General features: G+C 52.3%; 7 protein-coding genes across 7 annotated transcripts; 5 read left to right on the top strand and 2 right to left on the bottom strand.

The window, feature by feature from the left end:
- Window positions 1-406: 406 nt before the first annotated feature.
- Window positions 407-682, top strand: J4E78_002108 (uncharacterized protein; the record flags this gene model as incomplete). Its single annotated transcript, XM_049362758.1, has 2 exons — window positions 407-530; window positions 579-682. The coding sequence occupies 2 exons, from the start codon at window positions 407-409 to the stop codon at window positions 680-682; spliced, it is 228 nt and encodes a 75-aa protein (XP_049225350.1).
- Window positions 683-1,128: 446 nt separating this feature from the next.
- On the bottom strand, window positions 1,129-2,379 carry J4E78_002107 (uncharacterized protein; the record flags this gene model as incomplete). Its single annotated transcript, XM_049362757.1, has 1 exon — window positions 1,129-2,379. The coding sequence occupies one exon, from the start codon at window positions 2,377-2,379 to the stop codon at window positions 1,129-1,131; it is 1,251 nt and encodes a 416-aa protein (XP_049225349.1).
- Window positions 2,380-6,137: 3,758 nt separating this feature from the next.
- J4E78_002106 (uncharacterized protein) lies at window positions 6,138-7,483 on the bottom strand (the record flags this gene model as incomplete). The annotated part of the gene is made up of 6 exons (XM_049362756.1): window positions 6,138-6,367; window positions 6,424-7,051; window positions 7,104-7,199; window positions 7,246-7,332; window positions 7,385-7,404; window positions 7,453-7,483. 6 exons carry the CDS (start codon window positions 7,481-7,483, stop codon window positions 6,138-6,140), a joined length of 1,092 nt encoding a protein of 363 aa, XP_049225348.1.
- Window positions 7,484-9,134: 1,651 nt separating this feature from the next.
- J4E78_002105 (uncharacterized protein) lies at window positions 9,135-9,483 on the top strand (the record flags this gene model as incomplete). The annotated part of the gene is made up of 2 exons (XM_049362755.1): window positions 9,135-9,257; window positions 9,313-9,483. The coding sequence occupies 2 exons, from the start codon at window positions 9,135-9,137 to the stop codon at window positions 9,481-9,483; spliced, it is 294 nt and encodes a 97-aa protein (XP_049225347.1).
- Window positions 9,484-10,139: 656 nt separating this feature from the next.
- On the top strand, window positions 10,140-11,429 carry J4E78_002104 (uncharacterized protein; the record flags this gene model as incomplete). Its single annotated transcript, XM_049362754.1, has 1 exon — window positions 10,140-11,429. One exon carries the CDS (start codon window positions 10,140-10,142, stop codon window positions 11,427-11,429), a length of 1,290 nt encoding a protein of 429 aa, XP_049225346.1.
- A 652-nt stretch (window positions 11,430-12,081) lies between these two features.
- J4E78_002103 (uncharacterized protein) lies at window positions 12,082-13,269 on the top strand (the record flags this gene model as incomplete). Its single annotated transcript, XM_049362753.1, has 2 exons — window positions 12,082-12,409; window positions 12,542-13,269. The coding sequence occupies 2 exons, from the start codon at window positions 12,082-12,084 to the stop codon at window positions 13,267-13,269; spliced, it is 1,056 nt and encodes a 351-aa protein (XP_049225345.1).
- Window positions 13,270-15,048: 1,779 nt separating this feature from the next.
- On the top strand, window positions 15,049-17,560 carry J4E78_002102 (uncharacterized protein; the record flags this gene model as incomplete). The annotated part of the gene is made up of 5 exons (XM_049362752.1): window positions 15,049-15,238; window positions 15,291-15,447; window positions 15,500-15,800; window positions 15,849-16,280; window positions 16,331-17,560. The coding sequence occupies 5 exons, from the start codon at window positions 15,049-15,051 to the stop codon at window positions 17,558-17,560; spliced, it is 2,310 nt and encodes a 769-aa protein (XP_049225344.1).
- Between the last annotated feature and the right edge of the window lie 932 nt (window positions 17,561-18,492).

Raw genomic sequence — 18,492 nt, 5'->3', positions numbered from 1 at the left:
GCTAGCGACTAACGAAATGGTCACGTCATGTCGTCAGCCTCTCCACTACGACATTGAGTACCGCGAGAGGCTTTTTCTTGTGTCATTCACTACCATCATGACATAGCCGAGGCTAAGCACCGCGTTGTACGCAACTATGTGGATGCGGGTAAATTGCATGTGGCTGGATGTCTGGGCTACGTGTGATGTAGCCGTCGAACAAAGATGCAATTTCATCATAGTAATATGCGAATTGTTGTGACGGAGCACTGACGACATATACACGATCCTGACCTGGAGATCTTGGCATATAAAGTGCTCACTCGATAGGTTACTGGTGAGCACAGCAGCATCTTTCTACTCCGAGACGACTATCGACATTATCACATATAAATACCCGTCTCAATCCACTCGCACAAACCAAGCAATGTCTGGCAACGACAACCCCGGAAACTTTGCGAACCGTCCCAAGGACGAAGTCAAGGCCGCAGCACAGAAAGGTGGAGAGCACTCCCATAGCGGCGGTTTCGCATCTATGGATGCTGACAAGCGTAAGTGTACATTTTTATACTAAATAGCTAGGATTGACATGACTACAGAACACGACATCGCCTCTATGGGCGGCAAGGCCTCATCTGGCAGCTTCGAGCCTGGCAGTGAGAAGGCTAAGGAGGCTGGCAGGAAGGGTGGACAGTCTTCTTAGATGCTCGTCTGTCCCTCAATCTGGCATGACTGTAGCAATGATATTTCTCCTGGTTTGCACCCAAGAGGATGACTGTGGAACCTTGAGTAGTCGCCAATGAAGTAATTGTAATAAGTATCAGTGCACGAATTCATAAATGTGAAGTCTGTTTAGTTGCGAAAGTGATCAATTGTTTGCAGTGTTGCCAGTGCTCTACAATGTGTCCCTTCAGGCTCTGACGCAGCCCAACCGTCATAAGTTATGTGCGTGAACGTCGTGAAGCCTCCCATGTGTGACGAAAACGCCAATCCATCCCGAATCTAGTGTGTAAAAGTTTGGAAGCATAGGGTGATCCCCACTGTGCTTTAAGAAGAAGTAAAACGTATCCCAGCGTTCAGGAACATGATGAACGAAAGTGAAGAAGTGAAAGATAAGGTATGAGGAAATATGGACTTAAACCGACACAGCTAACCGTACATGTCGCAGCTCATCATCTTGATCTCATACTCGCTCTGGCCCTCGACGACACCGCAGTTAACGTCCCAGCCTAGCTCGAAAGTGTCGCTCTCCGGCATGCGGTCCTTGGCACCGGGTGCGCAGTTGGCATCGGGAGTATAGTACGAGACCTCCATGGCAGGAGCAGAGTTCCAGTCGCAAGCATCGACACGCTTGTAGAAAGTACGGCGATGCATGCGCAGAGCCTTGCGTTCAATGGCCTTGTTGGCAGAATCGCAAGCGCAACGGGCTGCGAGAGTAAGCTCGTCGCGGCGGCACTCACAGCTCGAACCGTCTACTGCATAGCGGCGGGTGTTCGCCTTGACCTCCTTGTGAGGACGGTTCCACCAGTGACCACGATCAGAGTTGTCGCTCTGCTCGGCTGTGGGTGTCTCTGTAGCCTGGTATTGCTCGTAGATGGTGGTCGCTACAACGGTGGTAACGACAACAGCCGGTGGGCCGTTCTCAACAGGAGTCGGGGCCGGTGGCTGCTCGTATCGCTCACCATCATCTTCTTCCTCTTCGTCCTCAGCAGGTGCCTCAGGCTGTGCGTAGGTTGGCTCGGGAGTCTCTTCGGGCTCAGTCTCGGAGTAAGCGGGTTGTTCGGGCTGAGTTGCAGACTGTGATGGTTCACTGGGCTCACTGGTATCGCCAGAGCCAGAGCCGGAACCGGATCCACCGATGTGGACCTTGGCACAGTTTTCGAAGGCCTCGTGCTCACGGTTGAGCCAGACCCAGATGAAGATGGCATCGCCTTCTGGCATGTTGGTGGGGACTTTGAAGTCGAAGGTCTGGGCCTCGGGAGATCCATCCTCGGTGGCATGCGGGCAAGCGCCGTGGTATGAGGCGGCCATCTTCCATGTCTTTCCCTTGTCGGTGGAGAAGCCAACCTGGCAAGAGCCTCCGTAGTGGGTGCCGCCAGGTGCCTCGGGGTCGTAGTCGTAGTCGGTGAGTTGGAAGTAGGCGTCTTGACCAGGCTGCCAGGTAACAGTGGCATCCTCGGTGTCGAACTTGTCGAGATGGCCACGGCAAAGGCCAGGAGAGGGCTTGCTGTCACCGCCATCGGGGCCGCAGCAGCCAAGCGGATAGTTGAACTGTGGATCTAGCTCCGTAGATTGTGGGTTGATGGAAGGAGCGCCTCCTAGAGGAGCTGGGTAGTACATGGACATATGGGCCTGAGCAGCGCCAGCCAGGGCGAGAACAGAAAATATGTTTGTGTACATGGTTGAGTTTGTTGGTGGATTCGTAAAGACCGTGTACGTAGAGAGTGACTTTTGGGGGGTTATCAAATGAAGAACTTCTAGACTTCAAGTGCTGGTGGCTCCACAACGGTGGTCTGTTGACAATGTTCCACTGTGAATACAGGAGGTGTATAGAAGTATTTCCTATTTAGCAACAAAAAAGTCCAGTGAGTAAGAAAAAGACGACCCAGCGTTTTCGAATGCAAAAGAGTGAAGTGTAGAATGAATGACGACGAAGGCTAGCTTGTCAGGAGGGACTGTGTGTCACTGGAAGTGATGGCCTCTTCCACATCGGGCGGCTTTCATCCTTTATATCATCTGCTGACGACTGACCCAGACTACCGTCGGGCTCGTCTACGTTCCCGTTTAGCACGGTCACTCTCAAGCGCCTCGAGGCCGTTGCGGGACCAGCATGCTAGTCGAATTTGCTCAGCAGTGGCATCTCCTGACCAGGCCGCGGCCAATGTGCGTCAGGCCAGCTCGCGTGCGTGCGGATACGAAGTTGGCCTTACTGTTTCGAAACAGCGAAGCGCGGGAGTCTGTGGGGTTTCGGAGCAGCTCCGCTCAGCACCGCAAAGGTGTTTTGTCTGTTCCTGGCTGACGAGCTTCGGACTTGGTTTCACGTCTTGCTTTTTCGAGCGTAGCAACGGCGCTTGTTCCTGCCAAGGTCGTTAGGGCGGGGGAATCACATACGAGATTCTGCCTGCTGTTTAAACTCCATCTTGTGATGATTAGCAAAGAACCCGAGGGCCCTTGTTTCACCATCAGAGATCTTCAGAATTCTTCGGTTCTCGGGCTGACGTGCAGGGAATGCATCGGCACGACATCAAAGTCATATCGATAAGATCGCTCGCTTCATCTAACCACGTGCGCGTGATAATCCTTGCCGATATTTGCTTTCACTGTAGTGTTGTCTTTCCCATTCTGTGATTGTTCTCCGTTACGGGCTCCGATGCTGTATACATGGTCGTCAACAAATGCAGCGCTGCGCGACACAATTTGCCACAAGATGCCGTCGAAGCGGGCTGCGGCTGCCGTCATGCGACACCTGCCGCCTTTCGCAACTGTTATACCTGAGTCTAGCTTTTCACCATTTCAACTGGCCGGGTGTCATCGTGTACCCACAGCAGGCTGCAGGGGAGCTTGGTGACACGCTTCCAAGCATCCGTCCGCACCAGAACTGGTTATACAGCCTCGGGAATATCGGCACTGGGCATCGAAGGCGGCATCTAGGCACGACTTCCAAATTCAGTTTTGTTGGACGCAGCGTAATACGAGGAGGGTCTCCTGAAGAATGTCAAGACTCTGGCAGGTTCCACGAGGACTTTCAGGAGAACGCCGCTTGCTTGGCCGCTACCATGGCATCGGCTCTCCTCGCCGTGGCCTCAAACCGGGCGTCATCGTCAACTGTGACAGAAAAGACGTGCCTGGGTGGCATCATCATACGGTATATTTGACAGCATCCTGGTTCCATTTCGCTGGAAACACCCATGACCCGAGAAAACCGTTTGTAGCATCCCAGCTCCTAAATTACCTACCCCGTCAATCTCAGCCAGACTTCTGATATTGCAGAATCCCGCGCCATTTTAGACCAGCCATTCGATGGCCCAGGCTGACAAACACAGACTTGCCTTGAAGCGCCTGGTGGGACAGCTAACGAGTTCCACCAACCCGAGCCGCCCGAGTGTTTCACCTCGACACCACCTAACTTATCGATTGGAGAGTGATATCTGCACGGATACCTATCGCGGGCCGCCAGTGTGAGTGACAGGCGAGATGTTCCTTGTCTCGCTTCCCCGGGTCCCCCGGGACACCTCTTCACTAGAGCCCACTTTTTATACTCGACTTGTCTACCGGGGCGTTTGTGGGATGCCCTGGAATCTGGTGTGAGCCAATGACATACCGTAAAGCCGTTGAAGTAAAAAAGCAAATCTTAATTTTACAACTGACTGTGATGCGCCTCGCAGCTATGACGCCCACGAAATCCGTAACACCGTGATCCTGCCCACAGACTCAGGGACCTGCTCTGCCCAGTACTTCAACATCTCGAGAGGTGTGCTGCACTCTTGCATGAGAAGCAAACCACACAAAATATGTAAGATTTACTGTGTCGGTTTCACTATCTCGAAGACCCTGGCGTCGATTTTTCCTCGATTTAGAGACTTCTTTCAAAAAAGCATAGCAAAACATCCCTCCCATCGGTATCCAGTACTTCTAGCCGCTGGGGAATACGCACGACCGTTGGCAGCACATCATTCGAATTAAAAGGCACCGTTGTATCCTTAGCGTTGCAGCTTGTCAGGTCGCGTGTACATGCTTTGTCGTAGCACTCTGTTCCAGATTCCTAAGGCCTGTCCCACCCACTAGGTACCCGTGTGTCCGAGATCACCCTCCACCTTGATACCAACGTAGAGTACCAATGAGCCACAAAACCTATACAAGAAAATAATCGCGAAGAAACATGTGACTGATTGCGCCTCGGCTGAGGTGATATGTTTCAGTTCCTTCGGCAGACCATGAAATCCACAAGCACTGAACTTCCACCACTCAGCTTTCCTCCTCCCCACCCACCATCTCATGGTCTTACCCTCCGGTCCCAAGCAATGAGGCATAGTCTGCAGCCTATTCTCTGAGGTGCAGCATAGACCGTCTAAAATCCGGCAACTTAGTCGTTTTGTCCAGACTAACATACTCTTTGCAGTATACGCCGTTATGAATACGATGCAGAATGATGAAGAGAGCGGATATGAACCCGTGCGTCGTTACCTTGCATATCGCAAACCTGGAATTACTGCGCTTTACTGCACATGATTGAACCCAGTCCCCCACTCTGCATACTTGTCTTAAGTGAAGGCTGTGTCCAGCTGTGCAGTGATAGACTGATATGTCGCTAAATTGTATCCTACGAGTTCACGTACTCGGCGATCGGAATGTAGGATGCTTGAATGTATATACTGTTCAGCGCACGGATGAGACAGGCGTACACAAGGATGACTAAGTCTTATCTTTCGTACTCAAGGCTGAAGTTCCGCTGGCCGAGATAGAGACAGGTGTAGGATGCCACCCTCCATTGCTTTCACGCATCCATCTTCTCAGCTGCTTATCTGTCCACATTGAACGTTTGAGAGATGATGTATATCGTACCACTGGACGTATTGCTTCGGTACTGCTGCTTGGAAGATCAATTTTGGCAAGTCAATAGAACAAGATGATATTGACAGCTGGTAACACTGGTATACGAGCACTTTTGCTCGACATTAACTTACTTCAATGTGCCCAGCAGCTTCACAACGTTGATTTGCCGGCTAATGAACGTCGACTTATGCTCTGCTACCCTGTAAATAGTAAGCCGTCGCTAAGGACGTAATCGGCAATCCCTTCTTGTGTGCCGACAACGACATGTCTTCCACGAACAACGATCTTGTTATCCTGACGCACATCAATGAGCTCGATGGTAAACTTGTGCTGAAATATGACATTCTTCGGGTTAAAAAAAACAGCAAAGACATTTCGAAGCGCGAAGAGGACCCCTCCCGGACATGATCCGCAAAATGTCACTGCTCCTGGTGTTTTCACACATACTAGATCCTGAGCTTGACCTGACATGTATGACAAGAGTGAACACTCCGAATTGAAGCGAGACGTGTCTCCTCTCCGTGTTGCTAGTTGAGGTCGTATGCACTGATCTATTGTCCACGCTTAACGCTTATTGAGGTATATTGTTCGCGGTCAATCTACTTCTAAAGAAGTTTCTCTAGCTCCGCAGCGATCGCATCACCGACTTCGGCCGTACTTGACTTTCCGCCGATATCGCGTGTTCGGATGCCGTTGTCGATGGCAATCTTGGTGGCCTCATCGATCTTCAGCGCAAGCTCTGGTTGACATAAAGAGTACTTGAACATCATGCTGAGGGACAGGATCATTGCGATAGGGTTGACGACGCCTTTGCCCGCGATATCGGGTGCGGAACCTATTGATTGTAAGCAAGCGTAGATGCAGCGGCGCGCCAACAAAAAAAAAACGTACCGTGGATAGGCTCGTAGATTCCGTTAAGCTTGGTCTTGCCGTCTGGGATGCCACCTAAGCTGGCACTTGGAAGCAGACCAAGACTTCCAGGGATGACACTGGCTTCGTCGCTGATGATGTCGCCGAACAAGTTGCTCGTTACCACGACACCATTCAGTGCCCTTGGGCTCTTGATCATAAGCATAGCCGCCGAGTCGATGAGGTGGGTGCCGGACTCGAGTTGTGGGTACTCTTCCTTCATGATGCGCTCAAAGGTTTTCCGCCATAATCTCGATGTCGCCAGAACGTTTGCCTTGTCCAGACTCCATACCGGGACAGGCGGGTCCTCGACAGACGCGAGACTACCCGCTAACCGTACGACGCGCTCAATCTCCTCGACGCTATAAGGCTCTGTGTCCATGGCCTTGCCATCACCCTCATCTTCTTTTCGCTCGCCAAAGTATATACCGCCAGTCAACTCGCGGATGATGTTGAACTTTACGCCACGAACGTTGTCGGCTTTTAGGGGTGAGCCGTCGATGAGCGAGTCGGAGGCGAAGAAACACGGCCGCAGGTTTCCGAAGGTACCGAGTTCTTTGCGTAGTTTCAAGATTCCCTGCTCAGGGCGCACCTTGCCGGTTCCCCATTTCTATACAAGTTGTCAGATGGCGTCGGGTGAGTGTGGAGTTGTAGAGTCGTACCGGCCCGCCGACAGCACCGAGGATGATGGCGTCGGCCGACTTTGCAGCTTCGAGGGCTTCATCCGTGAGAGGATTGTTGTGTGCATCTATCGAACACTAGAACTAGTAAGACAAGTCCCATACGTCATAGCTTGAAACTTACTCCTCCAAAAAGGTGCTCTTTGAAGTTGAAGGTGTTGTCGGTATGTTTTTGAATGACTTTGAGGATCTTCATCGCCTCGGCGACGACCTGGATGTGTGCGTCAGTAGGCGCATTGGGAAAGTGCGAAGGCTGCTGCTACCTCTGGGCCGACACCGTCACCTGTATGGAATTAGCGCACAGCTGTACGGACTTGGAAATATGGCTTACCGGCAAGGACAACAATATTGTGGGCAGTCATGATGAGTTGAGTATGCTTGGAATCCAACAAAGGGGGTTGCGCGCTCTCGAGGATTTGCCAAAGATTCGTGAAGCTACCCCACGAAGTAGTATTCCCTGCCCCGCTATCGCAACCCCTCCGACGTCGGCCGCCTTGTGCCGAGCATCGCTCTACGACTGCCTATTATTCACAACGCCCTGACGATTCAGCAACATGGACAGCGAATGCTCTTTTCAGCCCGTTTGCGAGGGCTCCGATGTCGCAAGCGGTTTCGGTGATTGAGAAGTCACTCTGTAGTCGTGACTTTCCATGTGTAATACGAAGAGCGCATGTACGGGACAACAAGGTAGAAGAGGGGAAGGGCATAGTCTCGATGCTTGCAACGTTTCCAGCGAGTGTGTGTATAACGACTATCGCGTCTTAGTTCATTAAAAGTGCCAAGAGCCATTGATATGCAGTGCGCTTGCCCCTATGGTTCTCCAGGTACAACAGTGCAAGGAAGCGTATGATAGGGGTCAACACTTGCCGTCACATCACGCCTTGTCACCACGAAGCACCAGCGCCAACCTTTGGAAGCCGCGTGTGACAGCCAGAAGCCGATCACGACGTGCCATGCAATCTTGGGAGAGGTTACTTTTGGACGCTGCAGGACAGGGAGATTAGAAGCTGATTGTTTGGGTAAGCGACACGTTGAATTGGGACAGTAAGGTTTAAACCATCATCCCATACCAGTTAGAACCAATGACTCCGTGGGGTAAAGGGTGATGGAAGAGGCCGCAGGCCGAACTGATGCGTCGTGGAGGCTCTGTGATGAACGCGGGATGGCGCTCCGTTCTAACCTTTCGTGCGCCAGCCTCCGCAGATCTCTCTCCCACACGCAAGCTCCAAGCCCCGATCTGGCTCCACGTTACACGCATCCTCACCTGTAGATCACAGCCAAGAGTCTTGGACATGAAGATCCTCTCTTGCGCCTCACACTCAGTGCGCGGTCCTCTATATAAGTCGTCGTAGCCCGCCGCTTTTTTGCGACAAGCCTCCGCGTTTCTGGGCGCCGCGCAACGACGTTGCGTAGCGGGACGCGCCAAGATAAGCGCACTATTGTGATGCAATCTCTGGCCGCTGGTTGTGCAATCTGTACTCGATCGGCAGCTTCGTGGTTGGGTTAGGTCAGAGTGTTGGAGATGCGTTTTGGACTGGCCGCGCTGGGCATGCGGCTTGGAACATCTCACTGCCCGCCTATCGCGGTTGGCGCAACTAACCTGGGAGCCCCGTGGGTGTCCCATGATGCCCCCAGGCTTACCTGTTTCCGTTCCACTGCTGGCCGACTCACATATAATCCCCACGAATCCCTTGCGCATGTGTTGGCTGCATCGTGTGGTCCACGGTCCTCACAAAGCCGGTACCGCTTACCGATTTGCGCGATTAAAATCACCGCTTTTTTTCAACAAACGTAGCGAACTACGGTTCGCGCTGCAAACACTGTGCAGCACAATCTCACCCGCATAAAACTACTCACCCGTCCCTCCTTCATGCCTTTGCAACTTCACACTCCTGTATACCTCAACTACAACCACGACCTCGAGCTCGTCCGGTAACGTACACCCAAGCCGTCCGCGGCGAGCGTTCCAGCCACCACTTCGAGACCCACTTCAAAGCCACTACACACTTCACCATGTTGTCCGTCCGTTCCAGTGTCGACAGCATCTACAGCCGGCTCAGCGGCGAGAAGCCCCTTCCCAAGCCAGCCTACCACTGCAACATGAACCCGGAAGAGCAGTCCCTCTGGGCCCTTATCGTAAGTGCCCCTCTAATCTTTGTCTTGATACAACGTCATACTAACGACTGTACAGGGAGAAGAAAAGTACGAATACACACGCGACAAGAAGGGCAGGGTACACAGGCGTCGTCTTACCTACGTCCAACGCGCACAGAAGCAACGTCTGTTCTTTGAGTCGCGCGTGGGTCATGCCATTGTCGGCGATGAGTGGATGAGGATGAAGCTTCCTTCCCGAAAGTGCTAGACAAGCACAAGTGTCTGGCTGCTGCCAACACACGAAGGTCTACCACGTCGCGGAGGCAGTTGGGCCATGATTTCGGTTACTGGGTCTCAGTGTGGCTGGGGTGCATTCCTCATGCTACTATCTCTTTTGTAATGGGTTTGGGGGCGTCAGATCAGTGGCCATTTCGCATAGGATACCCGGCATATGCATTCAGCGTGGAGTTGTTACGTTGCTCAAATCAACACTTCTTTTGACTACAAGTTTGCCTTGATGATGATTGATAGTGTGATGATATCTTACCTCATGGGATGTAGGTCACGTGCTCCAAAGCTTTCGCGCCACAACGAGAGAATAGCCTGCTTAGGGACTCTAGCTAAGCAGCGGCAGTGCAAATGGCGATGGATGGTGATGGTCTGCTTGCGGTGTGAAGTGGTGAAGAGGCCGCCTAGCTGTCGGCCCAACGCCACTGGGCGTAGCTGGCAAGTCTCCGCTCATTGGCTGGTTCCGCAGCGGCCGCCGCTCAGCCTTCAGCTGCGGGCGGGCTGTGACCTCACACTCTCCCAATTTCTTCCTCACCCAACACACGGAAAGCGAATTGCCATCCCATCGAGCCATAATGTTCTGGCCCTACCCATGAGGAAATCCGCCTTGAGAACTCACAGCACCAATCCCAAACCATGTCGGACGACGAGGATGCGTTAGTCATCGCGGCGGATGGCGACCTCATCCTCGATGTCGCCCAGGAAGAGGGCGGACAGCGCTTCTCGTATCGCGTAGACTCCAAGACCCTGCAGCAGAACTCGCGGTACTTTGAGAATCTGCTGAGTGATCGCTTCAACGAAGGGCAGCGGCTGACAGCCGCTTTGGAAGCACTTGCCTTGAGTAGCTATAGCAAGATTGCAGATGCGCCTGCCCACGTGCTTCCTCACATAGCCATCGTCAACGTCGGTCGTGTAGCCGTTGCCAAAGCCTCTTCGATCCGCAACCTGGTTGCAGACTTTCTCCGCGCCATCCATGGCCTCGATCTTGCCGTCACGAACCCGCCCATAGCCAACCTCGCCAATCTCGCCGTCGTAGCCGACCGATTCGATGCTGTTGCGGGCTTGTCAAAGCACATACAAAGGAAAAAATACCTGCAGCTCATCGATGCCAAGTCGAGAGGCAAGCCAGCCCCAGCGCAAACGGAAGAAAGGATACGGCAGAAGCTCTTCGTCGGTCTCCTCTTCGATCATCCATCGTGGGTAACGCGGTACTCGAAGCATCTGATCATACGCGACTCGGTCCAGTGGCGACCGGGGACAGAGGAGGATCACACAAAAGCCTTGTGGTGGGACATACCAAACGGCGTCGAAGACGAGCTGATACAGAGACGAGAGTACATACTGGAGACCATCAACTCTGTACAGGCTCACTTCCTCAAGCTGTACACGTCTGGCGAACGCCAATGCAAGCTCTGGTACGATACATCGCTACAATGCGACTCGTTTCAGCTAGGAGAGATGGTTCGCTTCTTCTCCAAGATCGATACTGTACGGTTGCAAGGCAAAATCTACGATAATACAGAGCCGACGTACTACCTTGGAGACATCGATCGACTTCTGTCATCACTTCGCCAGTGTTCCAATTACCAGGTCGATAGCAATCACGGACATTGCGGACTGCGCGGACGCATACTCCCACTTCTTGACCTTATACAAAATCAGCTCAGCCTCGATACAGGTAGTCTCGACATTGGAATCTGCGCGGAATGTTGGAACAACCACCGCAGTGAGTATGCCTGGCAGCTAGCCAAGCGACCGGTCATGTGGGCTCACCCAAAGTCTTTAACGGGTAATCGGGCGCTTACCAATGCCGTCGCGCGTAAGAGTCATCAGAGGACACCAAGTAGTTGTCTCAGCAGGCATGTGGCGGTCAGGGATCTTTTCATGGCTGTGGAGCGCGACTGGACGGCGAGGGACGTGTATTAAGGATACAGTACATCATCAAGGCAGCTTTTGAGGCCTTTGGGCCTCATACAGATATGGCCTCAAAACGCCTCGATGAAGTGTTTGATGCTAGGACTAGGTTTTTCTAGTAACACGCAGAATTCAGGAAGGAGGGAACGTTACCCGCGTTTGAGGCGCTGGATAAGGGACAGCCTGACCCGCTTTGTTAACCCGGTACCTGCACCCTTGTGATGCATGTTCATTGAACTGCGTGCAGTGGTTCTTTTCCCATTCTCTACTCGTGGTTCGTTCTTTGAACAGTTAATGGTTGCGAGCCGACTCTTGAAAGGTTTGCTCGGCTATGCAAGAGTCACGTCGCGGTGTGATTGGGTCTAAGCGTAGACTGTGGTGGCTATGCAATCAGCCTGAGCTTGTGCGCAGCACCATGACTTCTGTTTGCGGCTACCCGAAATGCTCCTTCCATTCCTAATACATCGATGGTCAAGGCCGATAGTAAGGCACACACAAGGCGCATATGAACTTTTCGCATCGTGTTCGTTGTGAATAGTATATAGATTCACTGAACCACGGAACATCACTTCTATTCCACCAGGACACCGGTAATCTTCTCAAACTAGCTTTCACCTGTCCTTACCGTTTGTTCAGACCCACTTTAACGTTGGCCACTGCTCCAATGTCTGTCTCACTTTCCACCGTGCAGTATTTCGACAACGCCAACTCTCTATCCTACGCTGTCACTCCCTGCATTCAACACTACCCATTATCACCAAAGTCTGGAAGTATGTTTGACAAATTGAAGAAGACCTTTTCGACCCGCAAGTCTTCCAAGTCGACCAACAGCTATAACCCACGGGACACAGAAGGCGCTGGACAGATGCTTGGTAATGCGCCTACAGCTGCACCGGTGAACAAGAGAAACTCTGCATCCCGCGACAGTGGCCTTACACCGTTCTCATACCCTGGCCCGTTTGACTCGGCGTCACCTGCTACACGAAGGCCCAGTAAGCACTACCCCACATAATACATACACTTTACGATTGCTCTTCCTGAAGCTGACGTTTTGCCAGATAGCTCAAGCATGAATCCCTTTAGTTCTAACCGCGATGCCCCGCCGGCGTATACACCAGGCCCAGCTCAGAATGCCCCCGCAGTACATCCAACCCCGACTACCGATATCGAAGAAGACGATCCGTATGACTTCCTTCGAACCTTCGATACAGTCTTTCTAATCGATGATTCTGGATCCATGGCCGGCCGCTCTTGGAAGGAGACTGGCAAGGCTCTAGAAGTGATCGCACCGATTTGCACCAAGCGTGATGCGGACGGAATCGACATCTACTTCCTCAACCACCCCGATTCTAGCATTTACAAAAACGTCACATCGGCGAGTACCGTCATCGAGATCTTTCAGACAGTGCGTCCCAGGGGCGCAACACCGACTGGTCAGCGCCTGAACAAGATTCTCAAGTCCTATCTCGAGCGATTCATGCTCGACAAGAGTATCAAGCCCATGAATATCATCGTCATCACCGATGGCGTGCCATCCGATGATCTTGAAACTCCCATCATCAACGCCGCCAGGAAGCTCGACCATGAGGGGGCAATACCACACCAACTTGGCATTCAATTTTTCCAGGTCGGAAAAGAGCCTGGTGCAAGGGAGCATCTCATGCAACTTGATGATGGCCTTATCGGAATGGCACAGAGCCAGGGCTTGGGAGTTCCTCGGGACATCGTCGACACGGTGCCTTTCACTGGTGACGGGAACGCTGAGCTCACCGGCACAGGAATACTCAAGGCCACTATGGGAGCTATCAATCGCCGATGGGACTTTACTTCTAAGGGGATACATCAAAAATAGCTGGGCGCGGCTAGTTTCTACAGAGGCGCAGTGTGCTTCACGGGTGGACCAGTCGATGGGGTCGTCGTAATCCATCAATTTGATACGTTTAACGATACGATTTCGGGCGTTGATTGGGTGGTGCTATCTGTATGCTCTGGGAGGTGGTGTCATCATGGGCGTTGGTGGTTCGATATCCTTATTTACGGGTCGCTTCTGCATACGCACGATGATACCCCCTGTTCTGCATGGCTCTATATTGAATAAAGCGGTTGGGTGGATATTTGCATGCAGTTCTCCAAGTTCAGCCATAGACTTCTTGGGCCGATGATAGCTGGACATTTCTTGTTCCTTTTTCACTCTTCTCTATACGTTTACGACTGGTAACGACGGTAGTTTCACTCACTGGTTTCTGAGCAAATACACCTAGTAATTCTACAACAGAGCAAATTTCCAGAATACCCCTCTTTGTGAACGTCGTCCCACGAAGGAGGGGTAAATTCCGTGCGTGAGTGCCTGAAAGCCTGAAGTTTGCCTAAGGCTGCCTCACAAGGCAGACTTGCCTATATCTGCCCGTTGCAGCGGGAACCTCCCACAAGCAAACACGAACACCGGCCTTGCATATCAACGTGGGCGGATGCGGCTGGTGGTCGGAAGTAGTGCATGCAGTGTTATGCAACAAGCTCCAAACACCATGGAATACGCCCCCCCCCCGGTCAAGTGGTTGTCTGTCTCATTCGTCCAAGAATCGCCTCTTTTTTTTTGGATAGGAGTACTGGTATGCGCTTTACTGTCGCTGTTCATGCAAGGGATCACCGGGTAGCTCAAATGGCGTCAATCCGACAGATCGTTTAGTTGAGGACAATTTGACTATCAGACGCCGTCCCCAGTGCCATTGCTGCGGATACGCGATACAAAGACCGAACACTCTCCAATCATATCCCGAATAGCGGCTTAGAGTCAAGCGAGACATCAAGAGGTGTGCTTCTCACACAAACACCCAAGGCAGCAAACATTGCCTCGCGGAAAGGGACAGCAGTCAGTTCACCATATCTTTACAATGAATACAGTATCACAAAACTTACCGAGAAATACTTGGCGACATCTGGAAGTCAGAGAATTAAGGGTACTAAGTGCTAAATTCAATACGATGCATGTGTTGTTTGACTGATCGATGTTCTGTGCTGACTGCACGAGAAGATCTCGAAATCCCTTTATCGTGAGCATGAGCATCGACGGAACATAATTATAGTCTGAGCGCAGGTAGGCATTCGACTACATCCTAAAGGTCTGCACGGTTTCTATCAGATCACTTAGTAGAACAGCTATCTTGCTACCTGTGTTGCAGTTAAAGATGACCTCTTGCGGCAAGAAGCTATGTGAGTCGATTATTGACCTTGGAGCACGCTGTTCATTCGTACCAGTGAAGGGCTATACTGAAATTCATACGCACAAAGACTGGTATACTTAGTTCGGCGGTAGAGATAGACGTTCGCCAGGCTGTACTGGCAAAGGCTACAGTACACTTCTCCCGGTCTAGCGTGCGTGCTCGCTAACACACCAATAGATCTATTGTTCTTCCAGGTTCTGGTGCAGTAATCTTTTATACAATTTTTCCAGTTCAAGGAATGCGGAGCTGCAGCATGACATACGTCGTCGAATGGGCAGAGATCTTGTTTGGTTATGTCTGGTGCAAGATTCAGTGATGTGGTGCAGGGATGGCGTAGGCGGGGATGCAGGCGACGATGACGTTTTGGCTTCCGGTAGCTTGGCCAACCCCCATTTACAACTTTCCTGGGCATGTCGAGCCCGAAAGAGGGGACGAGCACCAACGCTGCCATCCCTTACTTCACCAACCTGTCCTGGTCCATCTACCGCATCAAAATTGCCCTGTTGACCTCGGGCACGTCGTCAGACATGGCCAAATCACAGGCGCTGCAGAGCAACCTGGACGTCGACTACGTGATCAGCTACCGCTTTGCAAAGACGGGTACGTTTGCGCCATTGCGGCGTCTCCAATTGATGTCCTAATCGGCGCGCAGACAAGACAAAGGCTATTGCGCAGTTCGAGAAGCTTTGTGAGGCGCTCGCAAACGTCGGGCTGCAGACGGAGGTGCGCAATGGCGAGTCGCACTCAATCCTGCTCTTCGTTAGAGTCGCTTCCGACGAGCACCTGTTTGGCGAGGTGTACAGGTCCAGGTATGCAAGCATCTACTGCGTTTGGGAAGGACCGTGGCTAAACCGCAAACAGAGTCCGCGACTGGATCCACGGTGTCCGAACCGCTGCCCCCGAAAAGGTTACGCGCGAATCGCTCGAAGCAGAGCCTCTCTACGAGGCCGAGAGACTGCGTATAATATACCAGCTCGTTACCAACCCTCCGTCCGAAGGCGGCGCTGGCATCACACCCAAGGAGGGAGAGTGGGAGAATGTCGAATCCGTCTTTGCGCTGCACGACCACGCCTACAACAAGGACTGGATCAAGAAGTGGACCTCGCAGTACTTCCTGACTACCGAGGACTTGGATGATATCAGGAACCGTCTGGGGGAGAAGGTAAGTCTCCACAACATCGCCCCTGAGGCTATAAGCTAACCTGCCCAGATTGCCTTCTACTTCGCCTTCACACAGTCCTACTTTACCTTCCTCATCCCCGCTGCCGGCTTCGGCTTCTTCTCCTGGCTCTTCTTCGGCTCCTTTTCGCCCATCTACGGCCTCGCGAGCGCCCTGTGGTGCACCGTCTTCACCGAATACTGGAAACAACAGGAGGTGGACCTGAGCGTTCGCTGGGGCGTCAAGGGCGTCTCCAAGATCGATGTCAGGAAGAAGGACTTTGCACCTGAAAAGACCATCACCGACCCGGTCACTGGCGAGCAGGTTGGCTTCTTCCCGGCATCCAAGCGCTTCCAGAGGCAGTTGCTGCAGATCCCGTTCGCTATCATCGCGGCTTGTTCCCTCGGAGCTGTCATTGCGACCTGCTTTGGCATTGAGGTCTTCATCTCTGAGGTCTACAATGGGCCGCTCAAGAGCGTTCTCGTAAGTATCACTCCAGACCTACATATCCGAATGCAACTAATTTCCGCCAGGTATTCATTCCCACTGGCATTCTCACAACCGTCAACCCTATTCTGAACACCCTCCTAACGCAAGCCGCTACACGCCTCACCCAGTTCGAGAATTACGAGACCGCGGGTGCGTACGAGAAAGCATTGACTCAGAAGATCTTTGTCATGAACTTCATCATGTCGTACTTGGGAATCTTCCTGACTGCCTTCGTCTACGTACCCTTTGGCAAGGTCATCGTACCCTACCTTGACGTTTTCAATGTTGCTGTGCGACCCTTCGCCGAAGACGAGAAGCAGCTACACCTCAACTCGACAAGCTCTAGCTGGAGCATCAACCCTGACCGTCTTCGCAAGCAAGTCATATACTTTACAGTCACCGCCCAGGTCGTCAACCTTGGCATGGAGCTTATCGTTCCTTACCTCAAGCGTCGTGGTCTTGCTAAGTACAAGGAAATGCAATCCGACAGGGCTGCAAAGAACGGTGGTTCCACTCCAGCTGCTACCGAAAATGACCCAGCTGAGGACGCTGCCTTCCTTGACCGTGTCCGTAAGGAGGCTGAACTCGACGTCTACGATGTTACTGCCGACCTTCGTGAGATGGTTGTGCAATTTGGTTACCTTTCTCTCTTCTCCGTGGTTTGGCCACTTACCGCTGTCTCCTTCCTCATCAACGACTGGATCGAGCTTCGTGCCGATGCTATGAAGATCTGTGTTGAGATGAGACGTCCGACCCCATGGCGCGCTGATACCATTGGCCCCTGGCTGGACTCTCTCTCCTTCCTCACTTGGATGGGCAGCCTCACTACATCCGCTCTCGTCTACATGTTCTGGAACGACCGCACTGGACCCAGCGGCAGTCCTTCCAACATTCAGCTATGGGCCCTCCTCCTAACTGTCTTCTTCTCCGAGCACCTCTTCATCTTCTTCCGCTGGGGCGTTCGCGAGGTATTGTCCAGACTCGATTCTCCTGGCCTACAGAAGGAACGTCGTGAACGCTTCCTGGTACGCAAGCAATACTTTGAGGAGAACCTCAGCCAGCTGCAGAACATGCCCAGGTTGAGTGAGAAGGGTGGCGAGATTACTAGGAAAAGTCTCGAAGAAGAAGCTAGACAGGGCAGTCTTAGGGATAGTACTGCCGAGATCAGATTCTGGCAGCGCCAGAGGAGCTGGAGGGAGAGCGCTGCGGTTGCGAAGGACCTCATCAGCAGGGCGCAGAACGAGACCATCATGGAGACGAAGAAGGAGTTGTAGAGCATGGTAGCAGATGCAGTCATGTCGTAGGCCGTGATGAGCGTCTGATGGGGTCGGAGACGGTGGGTTTCCTATGTAATAACTCGAGCATTATTAGCCTGGCGCTATTTGGAGTACTTCTGCCTTTGAAAGCGTCTGCTTTGATAGCCTATCAATCTTGCTGGCAACAATCTTGATCTTGTTGTAATCCGCTATCCAGTTCTTCTAACCCTGCTCATATTCAAGCAGACCAGCTCTGATCGGTGAAACGCCCACTGAGGCCTGTTGAAGCTTATACGTGATTTTGCTTCTGCTCAAATAGGCCAGTCTTTCTTCCTCGAGCGCATGCATAAAGCCTGCTACTCAATGAGAAAAGACGTCCCGTTGCTGGCGACATTTCTGAAGAGAGGACTGACGTAGAAAGCCGCAATGCGACGTCCTTGCATCAGACCAGGCTTCGGACTCGCCTCGCAGTAGCAGGGCTGGGTATGACTGCACGCATAAAGCGTATCGTTAGTATCATCTAGGTGCTCCTAAGAGCGAGCAGAAGAACAGCGAAAAAAAAAACGGTTTTTATCATGGGACAGCTACAATACTAAGAAACAGAGATTTGGAAAACGTATAGAGATTAGACATCTCGTGTCACTCCCGATCAATTAAAACCGGACAGAAGACAACATCGGTGGCGGGGAGGGCTCGTGTCGCCGCGTCGAGGTCTGGTGGGATCAACATGGTAGTGCGAGGCCTGTTCCGGTCGATGAGGCATCCGTCCGGGTGTTGTACGTCTATAGCTGTCAAACGCCTATAGCGCCGTGGATTGCTCTGGGTATCGCGCAATGGTGGAAACAATCATGCCGCCCTAATCTGTCCGCATGGTGAGTGGACCTGCCGGAGCGTTCGTACTCGCCTAGCCACAATACCGCCTCATACCGCACCTGTCTGGCATCTGAAAC

Source organism: Alternaria triticimaculans, assembly GCF_023758025.1.
Source record: "Alternaria triticimaculans strain BMP 0046 chromosome Unknown scaffold_2, whole genome shotgun sequence".
In the NCBI taxonomy this organism is placed as follows: domain Eukaryota; kingdom Fungi; phylum Ascomycota; class Dothideomycetes; order Pleosporales; family Pleosporaceae; genus Alternaria; species Alternaria triticimaculans.
This window is presented reverse-complemented; position numbering and strand designations above follow the sequence as displayed.